This window comes from Uranotaenia lowii, chromosome 1 (assembly GCF_029784155.1).
Source record: "Uranotaenia lowii strain MFRU-FL chromosome 1, ASM2978415v1, whole genome shotgun sequence".
Lineage (NCBI taxonomy): Eukaryota > Metazoa > Arthropoda > Insecta > Diptera > Culicidae > Uranotaenia > Uranotaenia lowii.
The window spans coordinates 166,041,145-166,064,462 of NC_073691.1; the positions used below are offsets into that span (position 1 = coordinate 166,041,145).

At 38.3% G+C, this 23,318-nt stretch overlaps 1 protein-coding gene across 1 annotated transcript in view; it reads right to left on the minus strand.

Annotated features, from left to right (window-relative positions):
* Positions 1 to 23,318, minus strand: part of LOC129744002 (3-hydroxy-3-methylglutaryl-coenzyme A reductase) — a 78,958-nt gene that overhangs the window by 12,433 nt on the left and 43,207 nt on the right. The window contains exon 2 of the mRNA XM_055736327.1: positions 6,600 to 6,687. Within this exon, the coding sequence (XP_055592302.1) occupies positions 6,600 to 6,687 (88 nt within the window). The remainder of the gene's footprint in view (positions 1 to 6,599; positions 6,688 to 23,318) is intronic.

Sequence of the window (23,318 nt, forward strand, 5' to 3'; positions counted from 1 at the left end):
ATGATCGTAGAAAGGCGAAAGTCGGAATTGAGCAGGCATGTACCGGGTCAGCCAAAGCAGCCGCCCGCTTACGATATGCGGAGCTGGAAAAGGCAGTTAAACGAGCTTGTAGACGAGACAAGAGAGCCTGGACAAACTGCTTAGCCGAAGAGGGAGAAAGAGCCGCCGCCAATGGAGATATCCCATAACTTTATGAGATTTCTCGCCGCCTTAGTGGTGCAAGGACTAATGCTAGAATGCCGCTAAAAGGCCGAGCAGGTCAGTTATTGACCGATCGAACAGATCAGCTCAAACGATGGACTGAGCACTTCGAACAACTCTTCCGAGTCACGAATAGCGATGGACAAATGAACCCATAGCTCGAAGCGCCAACAGTAAGTCGCATAAATGGTCTCAAATCGGAAGTACCCTCGCTGGCTGAAATAGAAGCGGCAATCAAAAACATGAAATTCAACAAAGCGCCTGGGATCGATTGCATCCCTGCTGAAATGCTGAAAGCCGACCCTGCCTTGTCAGCACAAATGTTGCACCGTCTTTTCGCTGACATTTGGAATACTGCAACGTTCCCGGCCGACTAGATGCAGGGTATCCTTGTAAAGGTCCCGAAGAAAGGAGAACTGACAGAGTGCGGTAACTGGCGAGGCATAACGTTGATCTGTGCAAAGTGATCCTGAACAGGATCCAGGAGAAAATCGACGCTACCCTCCAACGGCAACAAGCTGGATTCCGATCCGGTCGATCATGTGTGGACCACATCACAACGCTACGAATCATACTTGAACAAATCATTGATTTCCAGGACTCTCTTTTGCTGATGTTCGTTGATTTAGAAAAAGCATTCGACCGATCCAATCACGAAAACATCTTAGCTGCTCTGAGACGGCGAAGGGTCCCAGAGAAATTAGTTCATCTCATCGTTCATTTTCGTGCAAAGTCTTGCACGACGGTGTCTTGTCCGAACCTATCCCGGTAACTGCTGGAGTGACACAAGAAAGTATTTTATCACCGCTGCTTTTCCTCATCGTAACGGATGAGATTTGGATTGGATCGATTGACTGTAGACCAAACCGAGGATTGCCGTGGAATCCTTCGACAACGGAGCAACAAACGACCTTGACACGGCAGACGATATTGTTTTGCTCACCTAAAGACAACAAGACATGCTGAGCAAACTCGACGACCTCACCGTCTCAAAATCAATGTCGGAAAGACCAAGTCGATGGAAATCAACACAGAAAATCCTTCCAATTTCGTGGTAGCTGGACAACAGGTTGAGAAAGTGGAGTGCTTCCAGTATCTTGGTAGCCAGATAACGCCTGATGGTGGTACCAGAAGACATCGACAAGAAAGGTCCGATTTGCGTTTGCGAGTCTCCGGAACATCTGGCGGTCACGCCAGAGCTCTCTACGAACGAAAATCCGAATCTTCAATTCAAACGTCAAATTCGTATTGTTGTACGGGTGTGAAACTTGGTGCACATATGCGGTGACGAACGATGCGAAAACTGCAAGTTTTTGTGAATCGCTGCCTACGGAGTATCATCCGCGCTTGGTGGCCTGGCAACTGGATCTCAAATGAGGAATTACATCGTCGGTGTCATCGAAGGGCGCTAGAAATCGAGATTCAGGAACGTAAGTGGAGATGGATTGGGCACACGCTGCGAAAAGATGAAAACGAGATTTGCCGAGAGGCCTTAGAATGGAATCCAGAAGAACATCGGAGAAGAGGTAGACCCCGAAACTGGTGGCGGCAAAGCCTAGCCACAGAAATCCGAACTGTCCACGAAAATCTTGACTGGGACCAAGTGAAGACGCTGGCTCCGGATCGTCAACAGTGGAGGTCTTTTACAACGGCCCTATGCACCGGAGGATCGGCACGGGAACATTAAAAAAAATTGTAGTTGCATGTAGTTGCAATAATTATAAAGGTCGTTTTGTACATGTAGGTTCACTAATGCTAAGGATTTTTTTGTCGAAGCTTTCGGCGATGTTACCAGATATGGGATCAGATGTCTCTTATATCAAATCCTATCGGCTTCCTTGAAATTTTGGCGACATCACACTAGCGCCTATTAAGGGTTAACGGATTGGGGTTCAACCTCTAGTACCAGTACAATTCACATTACCGTACACAATATACTCGGCTGCAACGATATACAATCCGCGATGCCAGGTAAATGTTTGACGTTTTGTAGTTGGACAAATGTATGGCCGTTTTCAGAAGCTCCCTAACTAATCTAAACTCTTCTATGGAGGACATGGTGTAGCTAGTGTTTGCTTAATGACTCTCATCAGTGTGGAGCACATCTCTCAGATTTAAGCTTTTTTTCCTCAGAGTTAAGCTTTTTTCTTCAGATTTAATCTTTCATCTCCTATGCTTTCAAGGCAAAAAAAGCTTAAATCTGAGGAAAAAAAAAGCTTAAAAACGAGATTCACTAACACTTTGCAAATAGATGTTGGTCACACGATACATTGACTAATCCTGTATCGTTGCAGGGTCGTAACACAATATAAACATAGAGAACATATAAAAAAATGGTGTGAGTGAACTGACGTTTGATATTCAATGTTTTAGTGCGATGATGTGCTTTTACTCAAAGCTTGGATGCAAAGCTGCAATGCTTGAGAAGAAAGCTGCAAAGCTTAGATAGTTGGAGTCGCCAACGATTTGTTCTAGAGAATCTCTCGACTATCTTCAACGCCAACGCCAAAATATTCAACTGATTAACGTTCAACCACTGATCATACTGACAGGACACTTAGAACAAAAATTCGATCATTTTCTTGCTAATTTTTTTCGTCAAATTTAGCAGGTTCGCAATACCGATGGTAGGTGGCGAACCAGGCCCGTGCGAAGGCCCCGTTCATGGGGGGGGGGGGGTTTCGAAATTCAAATTTAGCTAAAAATAATAATAATACCAAAAATACACAATTAACAAGAAAATGAATTTATAACCATTTTCTTACTCATGGTTATCACACAAACTCAAAAATAATAAATTTTACTGATAAAAAAAATCAAAAATTTTCAAAACAAATCACAATGAAAGTTTCAAATCAATGATATTTTCGGTATGTCATTGATAAAATTATCAAAATGTTGTTCCAAAGGCTGAACTAGAAATTTGCTTCAAAATAATTTTTAAGCAGTTTAGTTTTCAAATTTGAAATAAGTATTTCCATAACAAAGATTTAAAAAAAAAATCTGAATCCTAAAACAAATGTCAGATCAGGTAAATCAATAACCATGATAAATTGTTAGGAAAAAGACAATAATTGTTATTTACTATTCATCTTAATTGACATTTCTTTTCTTAATTTTTAACTGAAGGGTTGATTGAAAAATTCTGCTGTAGTGTTTTGAATTTGAATAAAAATATTAATCGCGATTTGAAATGTAAATTTTTGATTACGAAAAAACACGACTTACCATTATAAGCACTTATTTGGAGAATTTAATTGCTAACTCAAGGGAACAAAATTTTAGTGCTTATGTTTTAAAAAATGATTTGGTAGATTTTAGCGTCCTGAACTCGAATCTTTTGTCAAATTTGAACTATCACATTTAGTTTTTATTATATGAACTTTTTAAATGTGTCAGTTTTGAGTAAAATCAATCACTGATAACTGTTTAACTATCATATACATTTTAGAAGAAATCTGATTCTGATTTCGTTTATTATATTTCATTCAAATAAGAAATAATATTTTGATGTTGAAGATGATGCATGTTCTAAAAAAGTAATAATCAACAGTTTTTAAAACTTGGGAAAGATATCATTACAACATTTGATTTAAAATTTCTTTACAAATGCGTTAAATGAGAAAAAGTAAAGAAATAGAAAACTTCTATAACTTTTATCACAGAACTCAAAGTGACTTGATGAAGTTTTGATGAAAGTTGACGATTGATTAAAACCTTTTATACCAAAATGTTATGTTTTTGTTTTCAAGTTTTGCTTTCTGAAATAATTTTAATCAATTTGGAAAGTTATTTCAATAACAAAAACTGATAGAAAAATTGCATATTTAGATTCAGGGCACTCAAATTAGTCAAAATAACGTTTCAAATACATTACACCTCAGAAAATTGTAAATTTTTTGGCCTTGTATAATTTATCAAAACCTTATCAAATGTGATGCTGAGAAAAACATAATAATATAAAATTGAGACTGAAATTGGTTTCTTGAAAAAAAATTCATATCAGCATAAAATTTTAAAGACATTAATGAATCTAGTTCTATCAAATTTTTAGTAATAAGGTAAAAGATATTGGATTTTAGATTTTTGCGATGGTGTTTGGGTGAACGAACTATAACCAAGATGGTTTGAAGCCACCTTTCATTGGAGAAACATGAAAGGGGAAGTTGGCTCCCATATAATTTTTTGCATGACTGGAGAAATAATCGAGCAAATGGAACTAAATTTGGCATGGGAAGATATCTGAAAACTGGAAAAGACTTAACAGTTGATTCTTCTCAATTATTAAGCGTATGTAATAAAAGTGTACCCTTTTTGAACTTTCGCACTGGCGAGAAGTGCGTGTTTTTGCCGATTCTAAAACCTAAAATTGTGCGATAACTTTCATATCGATTTTTACGACAGTAGCAGTGCAGTTGCTCTTAAAATCTAAAGCAAAAAGCCATATTCAATATTTACAACAAAGTAGATAGTTTTCCCAATAAACAAAACAAAATCGAAGATAGCTCAATCCAGAAAAACAGAAAATAAAACAGAAAAAAGGGAAAAAAACGCTCAAATTTCAAATTGGTCGGACACCGGCCAGTTAGTGAGGACCAAATTTTGTTTCTTGAAATGATCTTTATAAAAAAAAATTTTAAGACTTAAAGAAAGTTTTTCATTGAACAGGATTGCAAATTTTATCAAATTGAGCATGCCTTATGCATGAGAATATAGTTTTGCCGATTTTGTTTGCTTTCGGCATGAACTTTTATTTCAAACGATTACAACTCTTTTCAAAAACTGCTCAGTTTTTTGTCGAAAAGTAAAAAAAAGCTAAAGCGAATTTCTACACTGATAAATCATTTCACACATTTTACAAAAACGTTTCACACATTTTCGGCAAATATATGGAGCTGCCAAACTGATTTTTGATTTTTATACACCATGCAACTCTCAAATTGACACATTATGCGAAATTAGCTGTGTGAAATAAAACTTAACAATAATTAATTGACCATATGACTCAAGACAACGATTTGGTCCTTGAATTTCCACGAATTTCTGTTCCTTCGGCTCCTTCTTTATTCGTGCAAAACTGATGAAATATATATTAGTAAGTAACCGTCACTAATTAAATCAGTCCTTTTAACTATATCGAATATCGATCGTTTTAATTTTTTTTTCAGATCCCACCCGTGTTTTCCACTGGAAAAAAATTGAACTCCCACACCAGCTAATAAATAGGACCAATTCATTGCGAATCTTTTAATTGATTCAATAAAAGTTATTTGAATTGAAAAAGCCACAAATTTTTAATTTTAGTTCCGAATCATCCCAGATAATTGAAACGTGGCTTTATTTTACACATTTTTCTTATTAAGCTATGCACATTTCACACATTTTTTCGTTTTAAATGCTTTTTGCAAAATGTGTGAAAAGCACACATTTCGATTCCTTAAACGGTATTTTACATTAATGTGCAACAGTACCTTCATACATTTAATGTGTTGGTCTACCTATTTCGATAATATGTGAAATTTTACACATTAAAGTGTCAAATGATTTGTAATTGAATTTGCCTCGCCCAGCTTTAAGAATAGTGGTTAAATGTTTACCGAAATTCTAATTTTGCTTTTACCTTACCATTGCTTTTGTATGAATATTTGTAAACGAAAAATTAAAAGCTGCAGTGTTGTTAGGATTATGATTTTTTTAATTAACTGTTTTTTAATGTCTTTGAGGATTGCCTATTGTTATCCGAGTAAGCTTATGCCAGTTTTTATTTGTATCTTCGATCGGATCAGAATTGGTAGTTGGGAACTAAGTTTCAAGAGGATTGTAAGAAATAAGACCTACTATACACATATGTACATTTTTTTTAACTTAAATTTGGTATTTTGGTTTATGAAATTGATCCGGAAACAAATGCGAGATTTCTAGAGCCAGATTACATTAACTCATATGAACCGCTTCTATCATTAACCCGGAAAAACGAGTAACCATATGAGAACTATTTTAAATTTTTTATTCAAAAACATTATTCCGCATTTTTCAAGTCTTTTTTTCGTATACAGTTCATCCGGAAACGAAAAAAAACAACAGGCAAAGGTTGTCCGGTTTTCACGGAACAGTGGAGGAGTTCATTCCACTCTTCGATGAAAAAGACCAACAAAAAACCAGCCTTTCCTCAAACTTAAATCAATGACAGACACCTACCTAAAATAACCAAAAAAAAACACCAAAATCAATTTGTCAATACGATGTCCAAAACCGTCAGCTGAAATGACGGTTTTCGATTTCGGCTAATGCTGGTAATGATACTTCAAAAAACCAGTTATCTTTTTTGTCCGGCTTTTAATATTTATTGAGCGAAAGGAACAAAAAGTTGTTTCGCATGAGAACCGGGTCTTACTTACTTGAGGTCGGAAACTTTGCTGCCCAGGAAGTTGATCACGGTTGAGGTGAAGATGAAGCTGGAGAATACGGTAAAAAGGCCGGCGATACCTGAACGGGAAGAAACAGACAACAACACGATTAATGATGATTAAAGGTTGAGCAAAAAAAAATCTGGGGTCTATACAACATTTTGGGTATGTTGGAAGAAGGCAAAAGGCTAAACGAAAGTGTAAGTATATATTTTTCGGTACGGTATTCGCGAGCGCACGTGAGTGAAGTTTAGTGGGTTAGTAAACATCCAACGTGATCTTGAGGCAATTTTAACGAATGATCTCGGCAGGAGAAAGTGAGATTGATTTTTGTTTTTTGTTGCATTTACAGATGTGGAAATGACATTTCCGGTATTTCTCGGCTCCACCGCAGTGGAATATAGAGTAATTGTGTAATGGAAGCAAATTTGATTCAATTGGAAAAAATTAACTGTTTTGAATTGAAACATTGATATTCTTGTTTTGAATATTCCCTACTTTGAGGCTTACCAAGAGTGTTTTTCATGTCTTGCAGTTATAAGAGTTCAATAGAAAAATGGAACACATGACAATGCTACTCTGACACAACATTGGAAATTAAACCTGTGAATAAAAGCAAAAAACCCTAAACACAAAGGGAGTTATATTGGATTCAAAAGTGCTGTTGTGAGAGTCCACCACCATTTTGATCATTTCTAAAATTCACTTTATTGCATATCTAGTTTTTGAATGGTAAATATTTTATAGTTATTTTTGGGTAAATATTCTCAATTTTTACGGTTGAAACTTTTAAAAATGATTAAACGATTGCTCCAACATTTGCCCTGACGCCCGCCGGCAATTTCACCAGCATTTGTAAGAGAACCCCCGGGGCCAGGCTGAAGCGGATGTTAAAAAAAAGAAAAGATGAATAAAAACAATCATTGGCACGATTACATAGCTTTACGTAATCGGTTACTAAATACATGAGGTATGATGGCTTGGTGTACTGCGGCGACGCCGTTAATGATGATATCGTCTGCAAATCAGGCAGCTTCTTGGCTCCTCTGCCACAGAATATGTCGTTATGGGTTTTCTCACCTTCAATGTTAAGTTTTTCTATGTTTGGCTCAAAGATGGGGTTCCGAACGATTTCGATTGATATAAATTGGAAACCACAAGGAACAACTAATTTCATAAACACACCTAGACATCTTTTTCAATAACATTTTTTTTCCTGTTAACAACACTTATTTATACCGTATTTGTTTATGCCGAGTGTTGCACTAGTGTTGCACTGGTGCACCACTAGGTGCTGTCAAACTGTTTGTTTATTCGGACGGTGTTGCACTGGTTTTGACCTGTCGGAGTTCTGCTTACGGACGGTGGCCCACCGATAATTTTGCCAGTGTTGCGAGAGAGCGTGTGAGTGAGCGAGGTAGCAATACACTGGCGAGGATTTGTGTTTGTTTTTATCGGGTACGGTGGAACACTCCACGAGTGGAGAAAACAAATACAGTATTAGATTCTTTTTCTTCTTCTGTAAAGTCGCAGAAAATAATTCATTATACAAAAAATTTTCTGGCTGAACAACGTTTTTTGAAATGTAAATCAACCATTGGAGAGAACGTAATTGCAAACAAGGGGTCGAAAATTTCGACCATTGGAACCGTCCGTCGTCTTACAAAAATATGCAACTGCGTTCTTCGGAGTTGTTTGTACTTCTGAACGCCAGAAACAGATTTACGAACAATTGAAATGGGATTACCGAACAAACGGGAAACGACTAGTTGGAGTTTTTTTTTAAAGAATTCCGATATGTAAAAAACGTCATTCAGTTTGGTCACCTAATTCACGAGCAAACTGTTACAACTGACTCCCCTGACATGACACTTAAAACGAAAATCCGATCATTTTCTGGCTAATTTTGCCACCTACCGTCGGTATTGCGAACCTGCAAAATTTGACAACAAACCCTGTAGGAAAAATTCAGCTGTTTCGCTTGATTGTATCGTCGAAATTTGCCTATTTTTCCTTGAAAGTTTGGTGACACTCCAGTGTCCAGTGTGGCCCAGTGCTGTAACTGTGGAAGGTCGAAAAGTGGATGGCAGCTGTCGATATTACGGGCAAAATGTAAATCAACTTTTGATGATTCGGCAGTTGTCAATGTGAAAGATAAAAAAAGTAAATAAATCTGAACATGTAACCGTGAGATCGGTAGTTGATACCGAAATACCGGTAAAATTAGGCTTTGCCATTACCGTACATCCATTGATATTTACCAAACTTTCGGTCGACGATAGAATAACCGATTATTTTTGGAGATTAATGGTAATGTTTATCTGGAAGCTGAATATGATTACCGAATTACCCAATCACTCGTCAATGCCACCGCCCTAACATCAGCGTCACAGGCAGCGTGGGCGTTGGATCTAAGGTCGAGGACACAGTGAGCGTGAAGCGAACTGCGAAGCGAATTTCAAACACGTCGAAAAAAACATCGACTGGCCACAGTGCAAGCGAATTTTCGCGCAAAGAACCGGCTCGATCGCGCAAATTCATCCAGTTCATCCGCACAGACACTGAAAATATTCTCTCGGGCATTTTTTATCGCAAATGATAGTTTCGCCAAAATCGTTTTTCAAAAGTTTGTTTATTTAGTCATCATCGCTGTTCCTCGAATGATTAGCGCGATTTTTTTAACGCTGTTTTGGCAAATAAAGCGGTTTTAGTCATTTTCAAATTGGAACTCGCAATAAACAACCGGTGGCATGAAACCTCCACGAATTGTTTATATAAAGGGTGATCGGTCAAAATTTGGTCAATATCAACTTGACGTATTTCTTTCAATTTGGCATTTAAAAAACCTGAACACCCCTCATTTTGAAGGTGTGTGTTTAGAATGTTGTTCCTATTTTGATTTTGGAATTCACTCTTCAGTTGTCAAAATGCCGTCCAAGGAAGAAGAGCAGCGTATCAAAATTCTGCTCGCGCATCGGCGCATTGGGAAAATCCGAGCTACTCGCACGCAAAGTTGGCAAAATCGCTAAAAGTTGCCAAATCAACCGTTACAAATGTAATTAAAGTTTTTGGGGAACGTTTGTCGACAGCCACGAAGTCTGGATCGGGGGGAAATCGAAAACCGGAAACCGCTGAGACGACAAAGAGAGTTGCCGGTAGTTTCAAGCGAAACCCTAAACTCTCTCTCCGAGATGCCGCAAATAAGCTGGGTGTTATTTATTTTATTTATTTTTATTTACATAGTATTCCGTCTCACGACATAACTTGACGAACATAATTCCTAAAATTCACTCGGTTCATAGCAACCGTTCTCCAATTTCTCGGGCACCCCACGTTCCCCAGATCACGCTCCACTTGGTCTAACCGTCTCGCTCGTTGCGCCCCCGCTCGTCTTGTTCCTACCGGATTCGTAGCGAACGCCCAGCGTATCCGGCCAGCCTTCACCACCTTCTGGATACTGGGTTCGCCGTAGAGTCGCGCGAGCTCGTGGTTCATCCTTCGCCTCCACACTCCGTTCTCCTGTACGCCGCCAAAGATGGTTCTTAACACTCGTCGCTCGAATACTCCGAGTGTACGCAGGTCCTCCTCGAGCAATATCCATGTCTCGTGCCCGTAGAGAACAACCGGTCTAATAAGCGTCATATACAGGTTACACTTCGTGCGAGGGCTAAGTCTTCTCGACCGCAGTTGTTTGTGGAGTCCATAGTAGGCACGACTTCCGCTGATAATTCGCCTCCGGATCTCACGGCTGGTGTCATTATCTGCGGTGAGCCGAGATAGACAAAGTCTTCGACAATCTCCAGCTCGTCGCCGTCGATCGTGACCTTGTTATTACTGGACAAGCGGGTTCGGTCGGTCTCGGATCCGCAGGCCAGCATGTACTTCGTCTTGGACGTATTAATCATCAACCCAAACCTTCCTGCTTCGCGTTTCAGTTTGCGATAGATCTCCTCCACCGCTGCAGATGATCTGCCGACTATATCAATGTCATCGGCAAAGCAGATAAGTTGACTGGATCTGTTCAAAATCGTGCCCCGCATTTCGCCCACCGCTCGTCGAATAACACCTTCTAGCGCCACGTTGAACATCATGCAGGATAGACCATCACCTTGTCGAAGCCCCCTGCGTGAACTCGACAATTCACCCGAAATCCGCACACAGCACTGCGTTCCATCCATCGTCGCCTTGATCAGTCTGATCAGCTTCCCGGAAAAGCCGTTCTCGTCCATGATTTTCCATAGCTCGTTACGGTCGATCGTGTCGTATGCGGCTTTGAAGTCGATGAATAGATGGTGCGTAGGGACTTGGTGTTCCCGGAATTTTTGAAGGATTTGCCGTAATGTGAATATCTGGTCCTTCATTGACCGTCCCTCCATGAAGCTTGCACTACTGTCGCCCGCGCGGCATTTTCTTCAGGATGTATCGTCTACAACCGTGCATCGAGCCAAAAAACGAGCCGGACTATCGACTTACAAGAAGGTAGTGACTCCAAATCGCGATGATAAACAAAATACGACGGGCAAAGCGCGATCCTGGAGACTGTACACGACGACTCTGACGAAGTTTGACTGCGTGGTAATGGACGACGAAACTTACGTCAAAGCCGACTACAAGCAGAATAAACGTCTGCTGCCTTTCCTGAAGAAACACGGTTGTTCCGTACTGGATTTGGCATCTTGCCTTAACGGTAAAAAGGCCATGGAGTGGAACGCCGCCGGTGGTTCCCAAGGACAAGAACCCTCCCAAACCCAACACGCCAGAGCTCTGCCCAATTGAGAAATACTGGGCTATTGTCAAGCGGAACCTAAAGAAGACCAAAAAACTGCTAAGGACGAGCAGCAGTTCAAAGCAAACTGGCTTTCTGCGGCGAAGAAGGTGGACAAGGTGGCTGTACAAAATCTGATGGCAGGGGTTAAGCGTAAGGCCCGGCAATTCGGATTTGGAAAAGCGGAAGCCTAACTGAATATTTTTCCTGAATTTTATACTAATTAAACTTGAAAAAGAAATTTAATTTGATTTTTTTAAATAAACGACTTCACCGATTTACACGCGTTTTCCCTTGACCAAATTTTGACCGTATCACCCTTTAGGGTGAAGGGGCTGAACGGAAAAAGTTTTTGTCATAGTTTTGTCAGAGTTTTGTAGTTTTTTTTTTTGTCGTAATATTTTGTTATATTTTTGTCACAGTTTTCCGAAATTCGACTTCTACTAAATGATTCCTTTCACCCAAACCCATATTGTGGGTGTTTCATGCGATTTTCAGTCATTTAAAGCATTTTTAAATTAAGCGGAAGCCGCTATCATGGATTTCAAAATGAACGTCCTCAGGCACCGAGTATTCAGTTCCTTAAGATTCCTGTACATAACCCCTCTCGTCCAGGAATTCGCTAGGTGGTTGCAAAGATATTTTGACGCTTGATTTTTGCAAAAAAGAAAGCCGAAGGTTTATTTCAGTGTTGAACTAATTTGCATACGCGTGCACTGTGGCCGGTCTTCAAAAACGAACTTGCAAAATTCATTCGGTGAATGAACAGTTTGCTTCGCGCTCACTGTGTTTGTACACTAAGATCGATAATCAAACTAGACTGACCACTAAAGGTTTGTTTTGGGTTTCTTTCCACGATGCATTAAATCTGGAAACAAAAGAAAAAATCACACATTGATAGGTTTTTTCTATGCATATAATAGTGTACTTGGGACAAACCAATTCTCTCACACCAACACATGTTATCTGACAACCCAGACAACACGCCAAGAAAAAAAATCAGTTTTGATTGCATCAAGATAGCTTTACTTTTGCTTGTTTACTATGCAGAGGAAGGTTCCACGGAACCTCGTCTGATGGCGTTATATTCGGGTTGACTTGTATGGAACCAATCGTCTCTGATCAGTCTCGTTAATATGTCATCTTCGTGGTAACTTAACTTTTTGGCTCTGTTTTACCTTGAATTTTTGAAACGGGATGTTTTAAGTAAAAAAAATACTTACGAAGTTCAGTAATTCAACCACCGATAAACAAATTTGGGTAGTGAAAAAGTGAGATTATAGACGTTTCCAAGGTCACACAATTAAATTAATTAACGCAATTATCGGGCTCATAGGTTTGCGGTTATTATCCCGTCTTGATCTTAAGATCTCAAGATGTTCATTCCCAATTCTTAATTAGTTTATCAATGAAACTGTGTGTTTTTACCATTTCCAATTCTTAATTAGTTTATCAATGAAACTGTGTGTTTTTACCATCCGAAATTCTGCTATAAATTCGAACTAGGTTAGCAATAGCCTAATGGAACATTTTATTGAAACACCCTCACACGTTTCGCCCTTCGACAAATGTTTGCAATCCAGATCGCATAACAAATTCCTTTAAACACTATGTTTACATCCATTCGAAAAGTGTTTAGCGAATCCGAATGGATCGAGCCGTCAAATTGCTGGGAAAATGTGTGTTGTTTTTTTTTTCAATTTTATTTCGTTTACTTATCGGTGCAGTCGTTTTCATTTGCGATTTTCTTTGATTGCTGCAACCACATACATTCATGTTCGATGTCAAGTTTACTAGCGGCACTAGTTAGTATCGTTTTGCCAACAACAACCCCGTAGGAGAGGGGAATGCAAAACCAATCGGCTATCGAGTTGCTTTTTTGCCAAAATGATGCGAGGCACGCTCACGGTCGGGAGAGTTTGTTGTCGCAAGCGATTAACCAACTGAAAAATTGGTGCGAGTTATGTTAAATAAGTGCAAACACTGTTCGCAAGCATTGAAACACGAAGGTACTTATGCGTTACATAAAAAAAAACTGGTGTCTATACATTTTTTCAGCGCGTGGAATTCATACCAATATGAGGGATGGATTGTCGATGGCTTAAACGAATGTTTCCTAATTTACGAATTGATAAGCGTACGGGTTTTTTTTCGAATGAATCGAACGAATAAATCAATTAACGGAAATCACCGAAACTAGAGGATAATTACATTTAAAACTGAACACATTTAAAACAAAAAAGTTGCATCTACAATATTTACGGTTGAGTGAATAAAACTGACCATAGAAATGTGGTTGAATCTACCATATCTATAATTAAAAGTGTAAATGCAATGAGAATATAATAGATAAATGTACTTTATTCATGGTTGAATGCAAAAAGCCCACCTATTTCTAAGCATTATATTGGGTTAAGTATGTTTTTAGGACTTAGTTTGGCATGCAACTAAAAAGATTTAATAAAATGATGCTGCAAACAACAGTGTATAATAGATAAACTATCACATTTACACATATCTTATATATAAGAATGGTAAATCTGGTATTATTTGCTTATATGGTTTGAGAGTGGAATCAAAATTTGTGGTTGATTCATATAAGAGACTTCACAATTGGCTGTAATTATTTTTTTTTTTTTTTGAATTTTATGAAAATCGATGATATATCAATCTAACATTGATTTTTTATCGAAATATATCTGTTTTGATTTATGATTTTGAAACTAGGTCCTAGTTCAACATTATAAATCAAAACGGATATATTTCGATAAAAAAAAGGTCCTAGTTCAAAATTATAAATCAAAACGGATATATTTCGATAAAAAAAAATCAATGTTAGATTGAAATATCATCGATTTACATCGGTCCGATATGATGTCCGTTTTAATCATAAATGCTGATATCTTTATTCAAGAAAATAAATCACAGCCTATGTTGTGCGATTTTAGACCTAGTACAAGATCTCATGCCAAAATTTGGGCCAGATCGAATCACGGGAAGGAGTTGCTCAACGAGCCTGAAGTTTATGTGGGATTTTTAGACATTTTGTTCGAGAAAAACATCAAAAATCAGTTTTTCATCAATAACTTTGGTCCTTTCTTTAGATTCGATTCTTTTGAATGCGGTTTTTCTTAAAGCCTAAATTATGACAAATATTTCATCCGAAGACTGCATTTCGATTAAAGTTAAGACAAAGAAGTTATTAGGCTGCAAAAATGGGCCAACTTTTTTAAGAGTAGTGATGAATACAACCTTTAAACAGTTGAAGCCTAATAACATTTTTATCTTAACTTTAATCGAAATGCAGTTTAGGCTGTAAAAAAAGTCGTATTCAAAAGGTATCGGCCGAAAGGGACCAAAGTTATTGATGAAAAACTGGTTTTGGATGTTTCCCCCGAACAAAATGTCTCAAAATTCCATACAAACTTAAGGCTCGTTGAGCGACCCCGTCCCGTGATCCGATCTGGCCCAAATTTGGCATGAAATCTGGTACTAGGCCTAGGATAAACAGATGTACAAGCTAAGCCTTGAAACGTGTGTAAAGTCTCAATGACCATTATGAATCAATTTTATGCTTTTTGGTTGTGCCACCAGATGTCTCTAAGGACACCGGAGAGAATTGTCAAAAAGAAAATTCAGTGTAAACAAAAACAAATGTTTTTTTTACTGAGATACTTTAAGCACTGATCACACTGACATGACACTTAGAACAAAAACCATTTTCTGGCTAATTTTTTTGGTCAAATTTTGCAGGTTCGCAATACCGACGGTAGGTGGCGAACATGAAAAATTAGACAAAAAAATGTCCTATAGGAAAAATGTACATACCTGTTAAGTCTGATTTTATTGCAGAAATTGCCTTTTTTTAAAGTTGGGTGGCATTTTCTGGCATAGTATTTTTACAAATCGATCGATGCGCACTCTGAAATCGATATTGCGTATTGTTGAAAAAAATATACAGCAAATGAAATCGAGTGTCCAGTCAGTATGGTCAGTGCTTTAAGAGTTTCAAAAAAATTATTGATGAAGTTTCGAAACACATTCATGATTGAGCAAATGATAAATGGCCGAGCTTCGACCAGACCAAACTGAGCGCCATGTACAAATTTGGAAACAACAGAGATTGGATCTCGTGTAATTCATATTGTAGGTTGAAATAGTGAATATGAAGGACTGAAACGAATTCCTTGAATTATAATCTATCAATTCTGGCTCATAAACATCCAAAATATCGTCTCTTGATAAAAATATTTGCCCATAAAGTTCAAGAGTCGCGGATAAATGCTGATGGCGATAAGTTCGATCTGATCGAATCCCGACCAAATATAAGCCAAAAACTTTCGCTATTTCTTTCGAAATTGCTTGAAGTACTAAATGCTGTACAATAAGAAACACATAAGTCACTCATGAAGGTTCACGATGCATGGAAATGGCACTGCTATATGATACTGTCCATCAGTAATGTTTCTATTGGATTAGACATAGCTAAAAAACTGTTTGTAAAGTCTCTGTAGTGAAAAAATTATGATGATACAATTTTTCATTTTAGGTAATATTCAGCAATTTGAAGTTGTACAATCTATTGAAGTATATAAGTATATTCATTTATAAGTTTATACACGGTTGCGCCCTTTCGAAAAATGTTACTTCTAAAGAGCTATGGGAACATCCATAAATGACGTAGCATTTGGGGGGGGTGGGGGGGTGGGTGGTTTGACTTTGTGTGACGATGTGTGACGAGAGGAGGGGTAGGGGATCAAGTAAAGCTACGTAGCTTTAACTAAATATCAAAAAAAAAAAAAATTCAAAATTTTTTTGAGTAATTTAAAAGAGGACACGAAGTGCTGGTCATCACTCCGGAGGACGATAGAGAGTGGGTGGATTCAGCTGACTTTTTTTGACTGATTGATATGCTTTTTTAAAATCCCATTTATAACTTCTTTCCCTTTTTTTGTTATTTTTTGTATTATTCTTGCAAAATGCTGAAAATAAAAGTGAAAATTAAAAACCGATGTTTAAAATGGGGGGGGGGGGGGTTATTAAAGCTACGTTATTATCTAGGGGGGGTCTAGAATTTTGTGACGAAATGCTACGAGGGAGTAGGGGGGGTATAAAAACTCAAAAAAAGCTACGTCATTTACGGATGTTCCCTATCTAGAAACAGTGCCATCTATTGCGCCGTTGGAAAGTTACAAAAAAGCAATAAATGACACTGTTTTTCGTCAATGTTTAACGGCTTCTTTAAAAGAGAGCATTTGAAATTTTACACAGGTTTCTGAAGATTTTTTGTTCGAGCTTGTACATCTGTTCATCTGTGCTAGGATCAATTATAGCACGCAGCGTATAACATTTCACAGGTTTTAAATTTCTCATACAAATTTGGGGCAGTCTAGTGATCATGCTTTCAGATCATGGAGAGCAGGCAACGGTTCAGGCACTCTCGGACGTAAACAGCTGTGTTTTCCTTGTGTCAGTAGTCACGAACGACCCGGAAGCATGCCACACTAGACTGAGTCGATTTGGGGTCATTTTTGAATTCCTCAAACCCTGGGGTCTTAAAAGCTTTGTCTTGGTCCAAAACTCATCCATGATTTTTTGCAGAATTTTTAAGTAACGTTTACATGAGTAAATTTGATCTTCTAGGTTTGTATGGAAAAAATGAATATTTTGTACTGAAAAATCAACCACATTTTTGTTCCTTCTGTGGAACCTAGCCAGCTGATGGTTTCTGTGCCAATTTATAAATTTCCTAAGGGAAATTTACTGCTGAACAAGTTGCTGTTGAAGACCGTAACTTCGTATCTTATTAGGCAAAAAAGTTATTAGCTGTTTAACAGGTGTATGTCTTCTGGCATTAATAAACAATAAATTCAATTGACACCCCTGCTGGATGCCTAGCGAGGTATTGCATGACTTATTTTCATGCAATACTTCACGGGGCACATGCCCCGGCAACCAGACAATCTTGCCGAGTTTTTCGGCAAACATTGATGTCTCCATCTCGTCGACACTGTGGACATCCCGTACAGTGTAATAATGGCCATCGTCGATGATAACGTACACTGATTTTCCACACAGCTGTTAGTCAAATTATTCAGGAGCTCCTTGGTTTCTGCTTCTTATATTCTTCAGACCCAATCTAACTTTGGTACGATGGACAGTGCTGTGAGGGGATCCACGTTTTTGGCCACATTCTGAACAGAGGCAGTTTTCTTACTGGCGTAAGCACGTATGTCTTCCCGGTCCAATGTTTTGTCCACCGGTCCCGGTTTTCGCCTAATTTTTTTGTCCACGAAGCTAAATACTTTCCTCTCCATAATTCTGAAACCAATTTCAGACCACTCCAATGCTTACTTCTTTCATTTACGCCAAATGACTCAGCGAAATGTTGGGTTTATTTGGTACACCATTTGTGGACGATATTTTTACGCTTTCCTGGGGAAATGCTTCTCATTTTCACGAAAATTATATAAAGTGGAGCTTACGATACACAGAGTTATATGTTAAACTGTAAACAACAAAACCTAGCAGAAATCAGCTGTTTAAACGTCTTCCGGAATAAAGCCGGGTTGTATCAAAATCGTGCTTAGACATAATGGGACACCCAATAAGAACCTATAAGATTTTGTTTCTGAGCTCAACTCAGAATGCTTAAGATAATAACTTACGCACGGCTAAATACGCCCCTGTCTTCGTTTTTAACAAAATCATATTTTTTCTGACTTGGAGGATTTAACCTTCAATTCAAAGCATTTAGACCAGGCTGGTGAACGAAATCCTTTTTTCGGAAAAGTTTACCTTCCATAATTGATACTTGATTGTCGCCGGTGTAGTCCTGCTGCGATGTCAGTGCCCAAAAGTGGGTCAACGATCTCGACTGTAATACATATACCAGTATCTCGTCTTCTCAGTACAGAAAAAAAAACAAAACTGGAACGTGTTCGAGCCAGCTGACTTGCGACTGTAGCTAAGATATTACCGCAATCCTCGCCAGTCGCCAATATACATACTTGTGTAAGCGTTTAACAATATCTACACACGACACCCGTAAACACACAAACAAACCAAAGGGTGCATAAGCTAGAGCTCGTCGGCGCACCGTAATTGCAGTTCACTGTCCCATTACAGATACGAGTATGACGACTTGAAGTTGACGACCTTGCTCAACTCACCACATCTCACACTAATGCTGTGGAAATATCTGTCGATTAAAAAACCATCTCGTAACCATCAACGGCAGTCGGCGGGCACATGGATGCTTCTTAACGCCAACCAAATATGTTGTTCCGGACTTTCCGTTTTTTTTAAACAAGCGAACTAAAAAAAAAACTCTAGGATACTTGCATTAAAACAAAAGGATAATGCACTTATGTTCCTAAAGTCGAAGGGATAAAAATTCAATTTTACAGAATCTGATGCTTCCAACAGAAAATGTCACACAAGAGCTGCGTACTGTTTGTTGCTCGATAATATTATCTAATAAAATATTCATGCGTACACAAAAATTAAAACAATCACTCTTCTCCCCATGGGAGGTGGCACGCTTGGCTGAAATTGACCTACAAAAACTATTACAACAAATGCGTCCATAATCGGAACACTATAACGTGACTGGATGCTAGCACGTCTTCAAGAGGCATAAAATTCGTTTACTCGACTGCAAAATCGCTATGCATTATTAGACGCCTTGCGGTACTAGATAATTTTTTTTCCAAATCTAACTTACCAACTTCAAATTGGCAACGTAAAATTCTTGCTCCGGCAACAATATCCAGGCAATTTTCCAAATATCCTCCTAAGAATTATAAATCCAATTATTTCTAGAGAGGTAACTCCGGAATGTACATTAAATAAAGCCAGGCCGCCCAGAAAGCGAAGTAACATGACTTTAGAGAGATCTTTATAAACATACAAATTTAAATCGTCTAAGTTAAAGGTGTTTCACATTAAATGCATCACCTAAAACACGCTACATATTGCCAGGGATATTTTCGCTTAAAAATTAAAAAAGTCGTTTTTTCTTTGCGGTCAGTTTTTTGAAAACTCTAGCGTAACGCTGGCTCCGGATCTTCGACCGTGTAGGTCTAAAAGAGCCGAACTGCCAAATGTAAATCAATCGAAATGACATTCTTGAAAGACGCGGTTGTACTTGTTCTCATGAACTCATTTTGGTATTAATGTCGCTTAAATTTTTTTCGTATTATTATTAATATCGCTTAAATTGCAAATAATTTGATTTAAATTATTTGAGAGATACTGCATCTTGTTGTGATTCCATTGGAACATAAAGTTTCGCGTTGGCAAAATGGTGTTATTTTTTTGTTAATTTAAGAACTATAGGCGTAACGCAACTATCCGTATACGACAAAAAAAAAAACATATATGTATTACGCCAACTAGCATAAAAAATTTATTATGGTTTTATTATGCCATATTATGTGCAGCTAGTTTTATAACTGTTTCATCATGGTCATGAAAAATGCTTAGATTCTTGATTCAACCTTTTTTTAAGTAGTTATGAAAACGCTAATAAAGCTTTTACAAAACATACTGTTTAAGTTATTTTGAAAGAGTTCTAAATTCCCTATAAAAACTCCAATGAAACATAGACTAAGAAAGGCATGCAGTGCCTGATTTTAAAACGGTAGTAAAATTAGGTGACAGTTCTTGATGAAGACTTAAAAACAGGACGTGCTCAGGCTGGGTGTACACATTTGAATTGGAATTCCCATTTTTACACATTTTTGATAAGACATGTGTGATGATTTTATGTTATATAAAAAATATATAAAAATATTTGAAATAGTTTAATACTTGAAATAAAGTGAAGTGGTATGATTATCTCTAATTTTTTTTAAATTTTCTTAGTATTCCGTCTCACGACAACACGTATCTCTACGAGTATCTCTACAATATATCCAGCAGATCGTGGTCTAGAGGATAGCATCCTTGTTTTCTAAGCCACCGTTCATGAGATCGAATCCCGGTCGTGACATAACCTGGCACACATAGAATGATGAAGGTTGGCGGTTTTAGCATTAGAGAAATGCTAGCCGTGTATACCTTGGAATTGTACGCCTCAATGATGCAGCACATGCATGTGGATGGATCTTTTTAAGGGAACTTAGATTGCACTTGAAGATCCTACCTAGTGATGTGTGTGCTCGTAGTGCTACCGGTAAACAACTGCAACTGCATCCAATAGTGCAGGGGTGTCAAGTAGCATAGCAAAGTAAAAATAATAACGAAGGGTAATACCACAATAGATCAACTTAGTGGTCGCAGTGGACTCTCTCCCCAACAGGAAAAAAAATCAGCGGAAGCCACCCAAGATGGTGGGCTCCTTCTCGTTTAGCTGTTAAATCCAATACCCATATTGTGAGGGTTCCATGTGATTTTTAGTCGTTTACAAAATATTAAAGTTAATCGGAAGCCGCCATCTTGGATTTCAATAAGGCGTCAGAAAGCGAAATTCGACTTCTAGTTTAGCCCTTACACCCAATACCCATATTGTGCGGCTTTCATTCGATTTTCAATGATTAACAACAGCATTTTAAAGTTAAGCGGAAGCCACCATCTTAGATTTCAAAATAGCGTCAGATAGCAAAATTCGACATTTTTTCTAGTTTAGCCCTTTCGTCCAATACCCATATTTTGAGAGTTTCATGCAATTTGTAGTCTTTTACAGCATTTTAAGGTTTAGCGGATATATAAGATGGCGTCAGAATTCGACTTACTTATTTTAAGTAAGTATTCGACTTCTTCTAGTTTAGCCCTTTCACATAATACCCATATTGTGGGAGGTTCATGAGAATTTCAGTCATTAACAACATTTTAAAGTTAACCAATCCCTTTTTATTTGATTTTAAAAGTCTGTCCTCATTTTCTATACTAATGATTAAAAACTCAGAAATGAGGAACTCATCCTAGGCCTGTAATAAGCTTTAATGATCAAAATTTTCAGCAAAATGATTTATCCTTTTTTCTTAAGGTAGATAGAGGCATGGTGGATTCAACGTTTTTATGTTCCCGCTTGACAGCAAACACAAGCACTTTGACTTTGAGACGACGCAGGAGTTATGCGCTTGACTATCGCAGGATGAACTACAGCCGCAACTAACCAGCTTTCCGTTCTATGAAGGAGACCTTAATTTAAGCATCCCGACAATCAAGAATCAATCTATGTGCTATATTTAAAAAATCAACTCTATGTAAGATAATGTTTAAGTAGTTCGGATGACGGGCTCTGCCCATATATCATCAAATAAATAAATAAATAAATGAATTAACAAATCGAAGATTAAAATATTAATCATGATGACGTTTCTAGAACCAGGCCAAATAGCCACTTTAGCTTAATTAGAATTCTGGTGATGCATAGAATGCGCTTTAGCTTTTTATGAAGATTAATGCTATAGCTCTAACAAAGTTGTGCTGACCATAATAAAGTTAAAACTGTTACTCGGGCCAGGCGGATTTTTGGCCAAAAAATCATGTTTTCAAAAAAAAGTAAGTGCAATTTCGAAATTCGCCAGAAAAAAAACGTGGTTTAGCAAGTAAGCTTCTCGTTAGTCAAACGAAGTATGATGTTCGTGACCAACACCGGGACTGCCATCAAGGTCTTCTCTTCAAGAAGGGTTTACAAAAGCATCGCCCTTCGTCTGTTGAGGATCCTACAGACCTTCTGGCCCGATGTAGTTCCGTGGCATTACTTAAAAATGTCCTGAAAATGTACGAAGCCGACGGGTTTACTTCCGTACTCAAGTATGTACACAGAACCCTACCATCGCAACACAATGAAGCAGGCTCTATGGAAGCATCCTGAGGAGGTCAAATCTGAGAAATACTCAAAGAGAAGTTGGATTTCCTGAAGCCAGGTTTTGCAAAGGACATGTTGGATAAAATTAGGCAAGAGATCCAAACGTACGAATTTGGTATTGATGTTGAAGGTGTTGGATTTAGCAGCAGGCCACTAACGGTGTAGGATGGCATCATCGTTGGGGAGTATCTGAGTAGAGTGCTTCCGATCCTACGAGTTGCACTGCAAAGATAAGACGAAACCTTCTATGCATAAGTCACATAAGTGGATTTTGTAGTAGATTTGTCGTGTGTTTAATAGAACAACTCCACAGCCGAGGAGTATCCGAGTAGTATCGTTTCTCCTTTGACCATGTAGGAAAGGGGCATAGACACCCCCTTGGAGTATATGTATAGAGCGGTTTTCGACGCTAGTTGAGCAGATCGATTATGAATCGGTGTAGGACAATGGGCAGAAGTATACCACGGCTGAAACTACAAGATTAAGGTTTCATGTGCGGCTTAGTTTATGCCGTGGGTAAGTCGCGTCGGTAGGTTATATAACTCCTTCTCCGGTGTATTCAATACCGAATATTTTCGAAGAAAAGGGGTATTTCACTGACGGGAAATACCCTCGTAGAGAAGTTGCTCTTGACGCCGGGAAAATCATTTAAGTCGGTGGAGGTCTGATAGGCTATGATAAGTGGGAAACGTTCTTGAGTCATTACGATGAGAGGACGGACCTTTAGCCGTTAGAGGAGAGGTCGTTTTAGCCGATTTAGGCTTTGCAGACTGAATGAACGTGGACAATTTAAGATTACAATTTTACACCCGGTACCGACATGGGAATCAAACCCATGCCATCAGCGGCCCAGCGATTTCCATTTTACCACGCTAAACGCTTGGCCACCGAGACGTACTAGTTGGTAATAGATATCTGTACATAAGTATAACTTAAAATGTTCCTTCAACATCTGGCTGATACTGCTTTCCTTGTACAGAAATCTAATTATCCTTCATTTATTTCTCAGAGTCATTCCTGAGATGTTTCCGGAGTTCATCGATGGGTCTTCGTTTGGGTGCGTTGGAGGTTAGAGGACCTGGGATGTGAAAATGACCACGTTTGCTTCATTCCCATTCAGGAAATT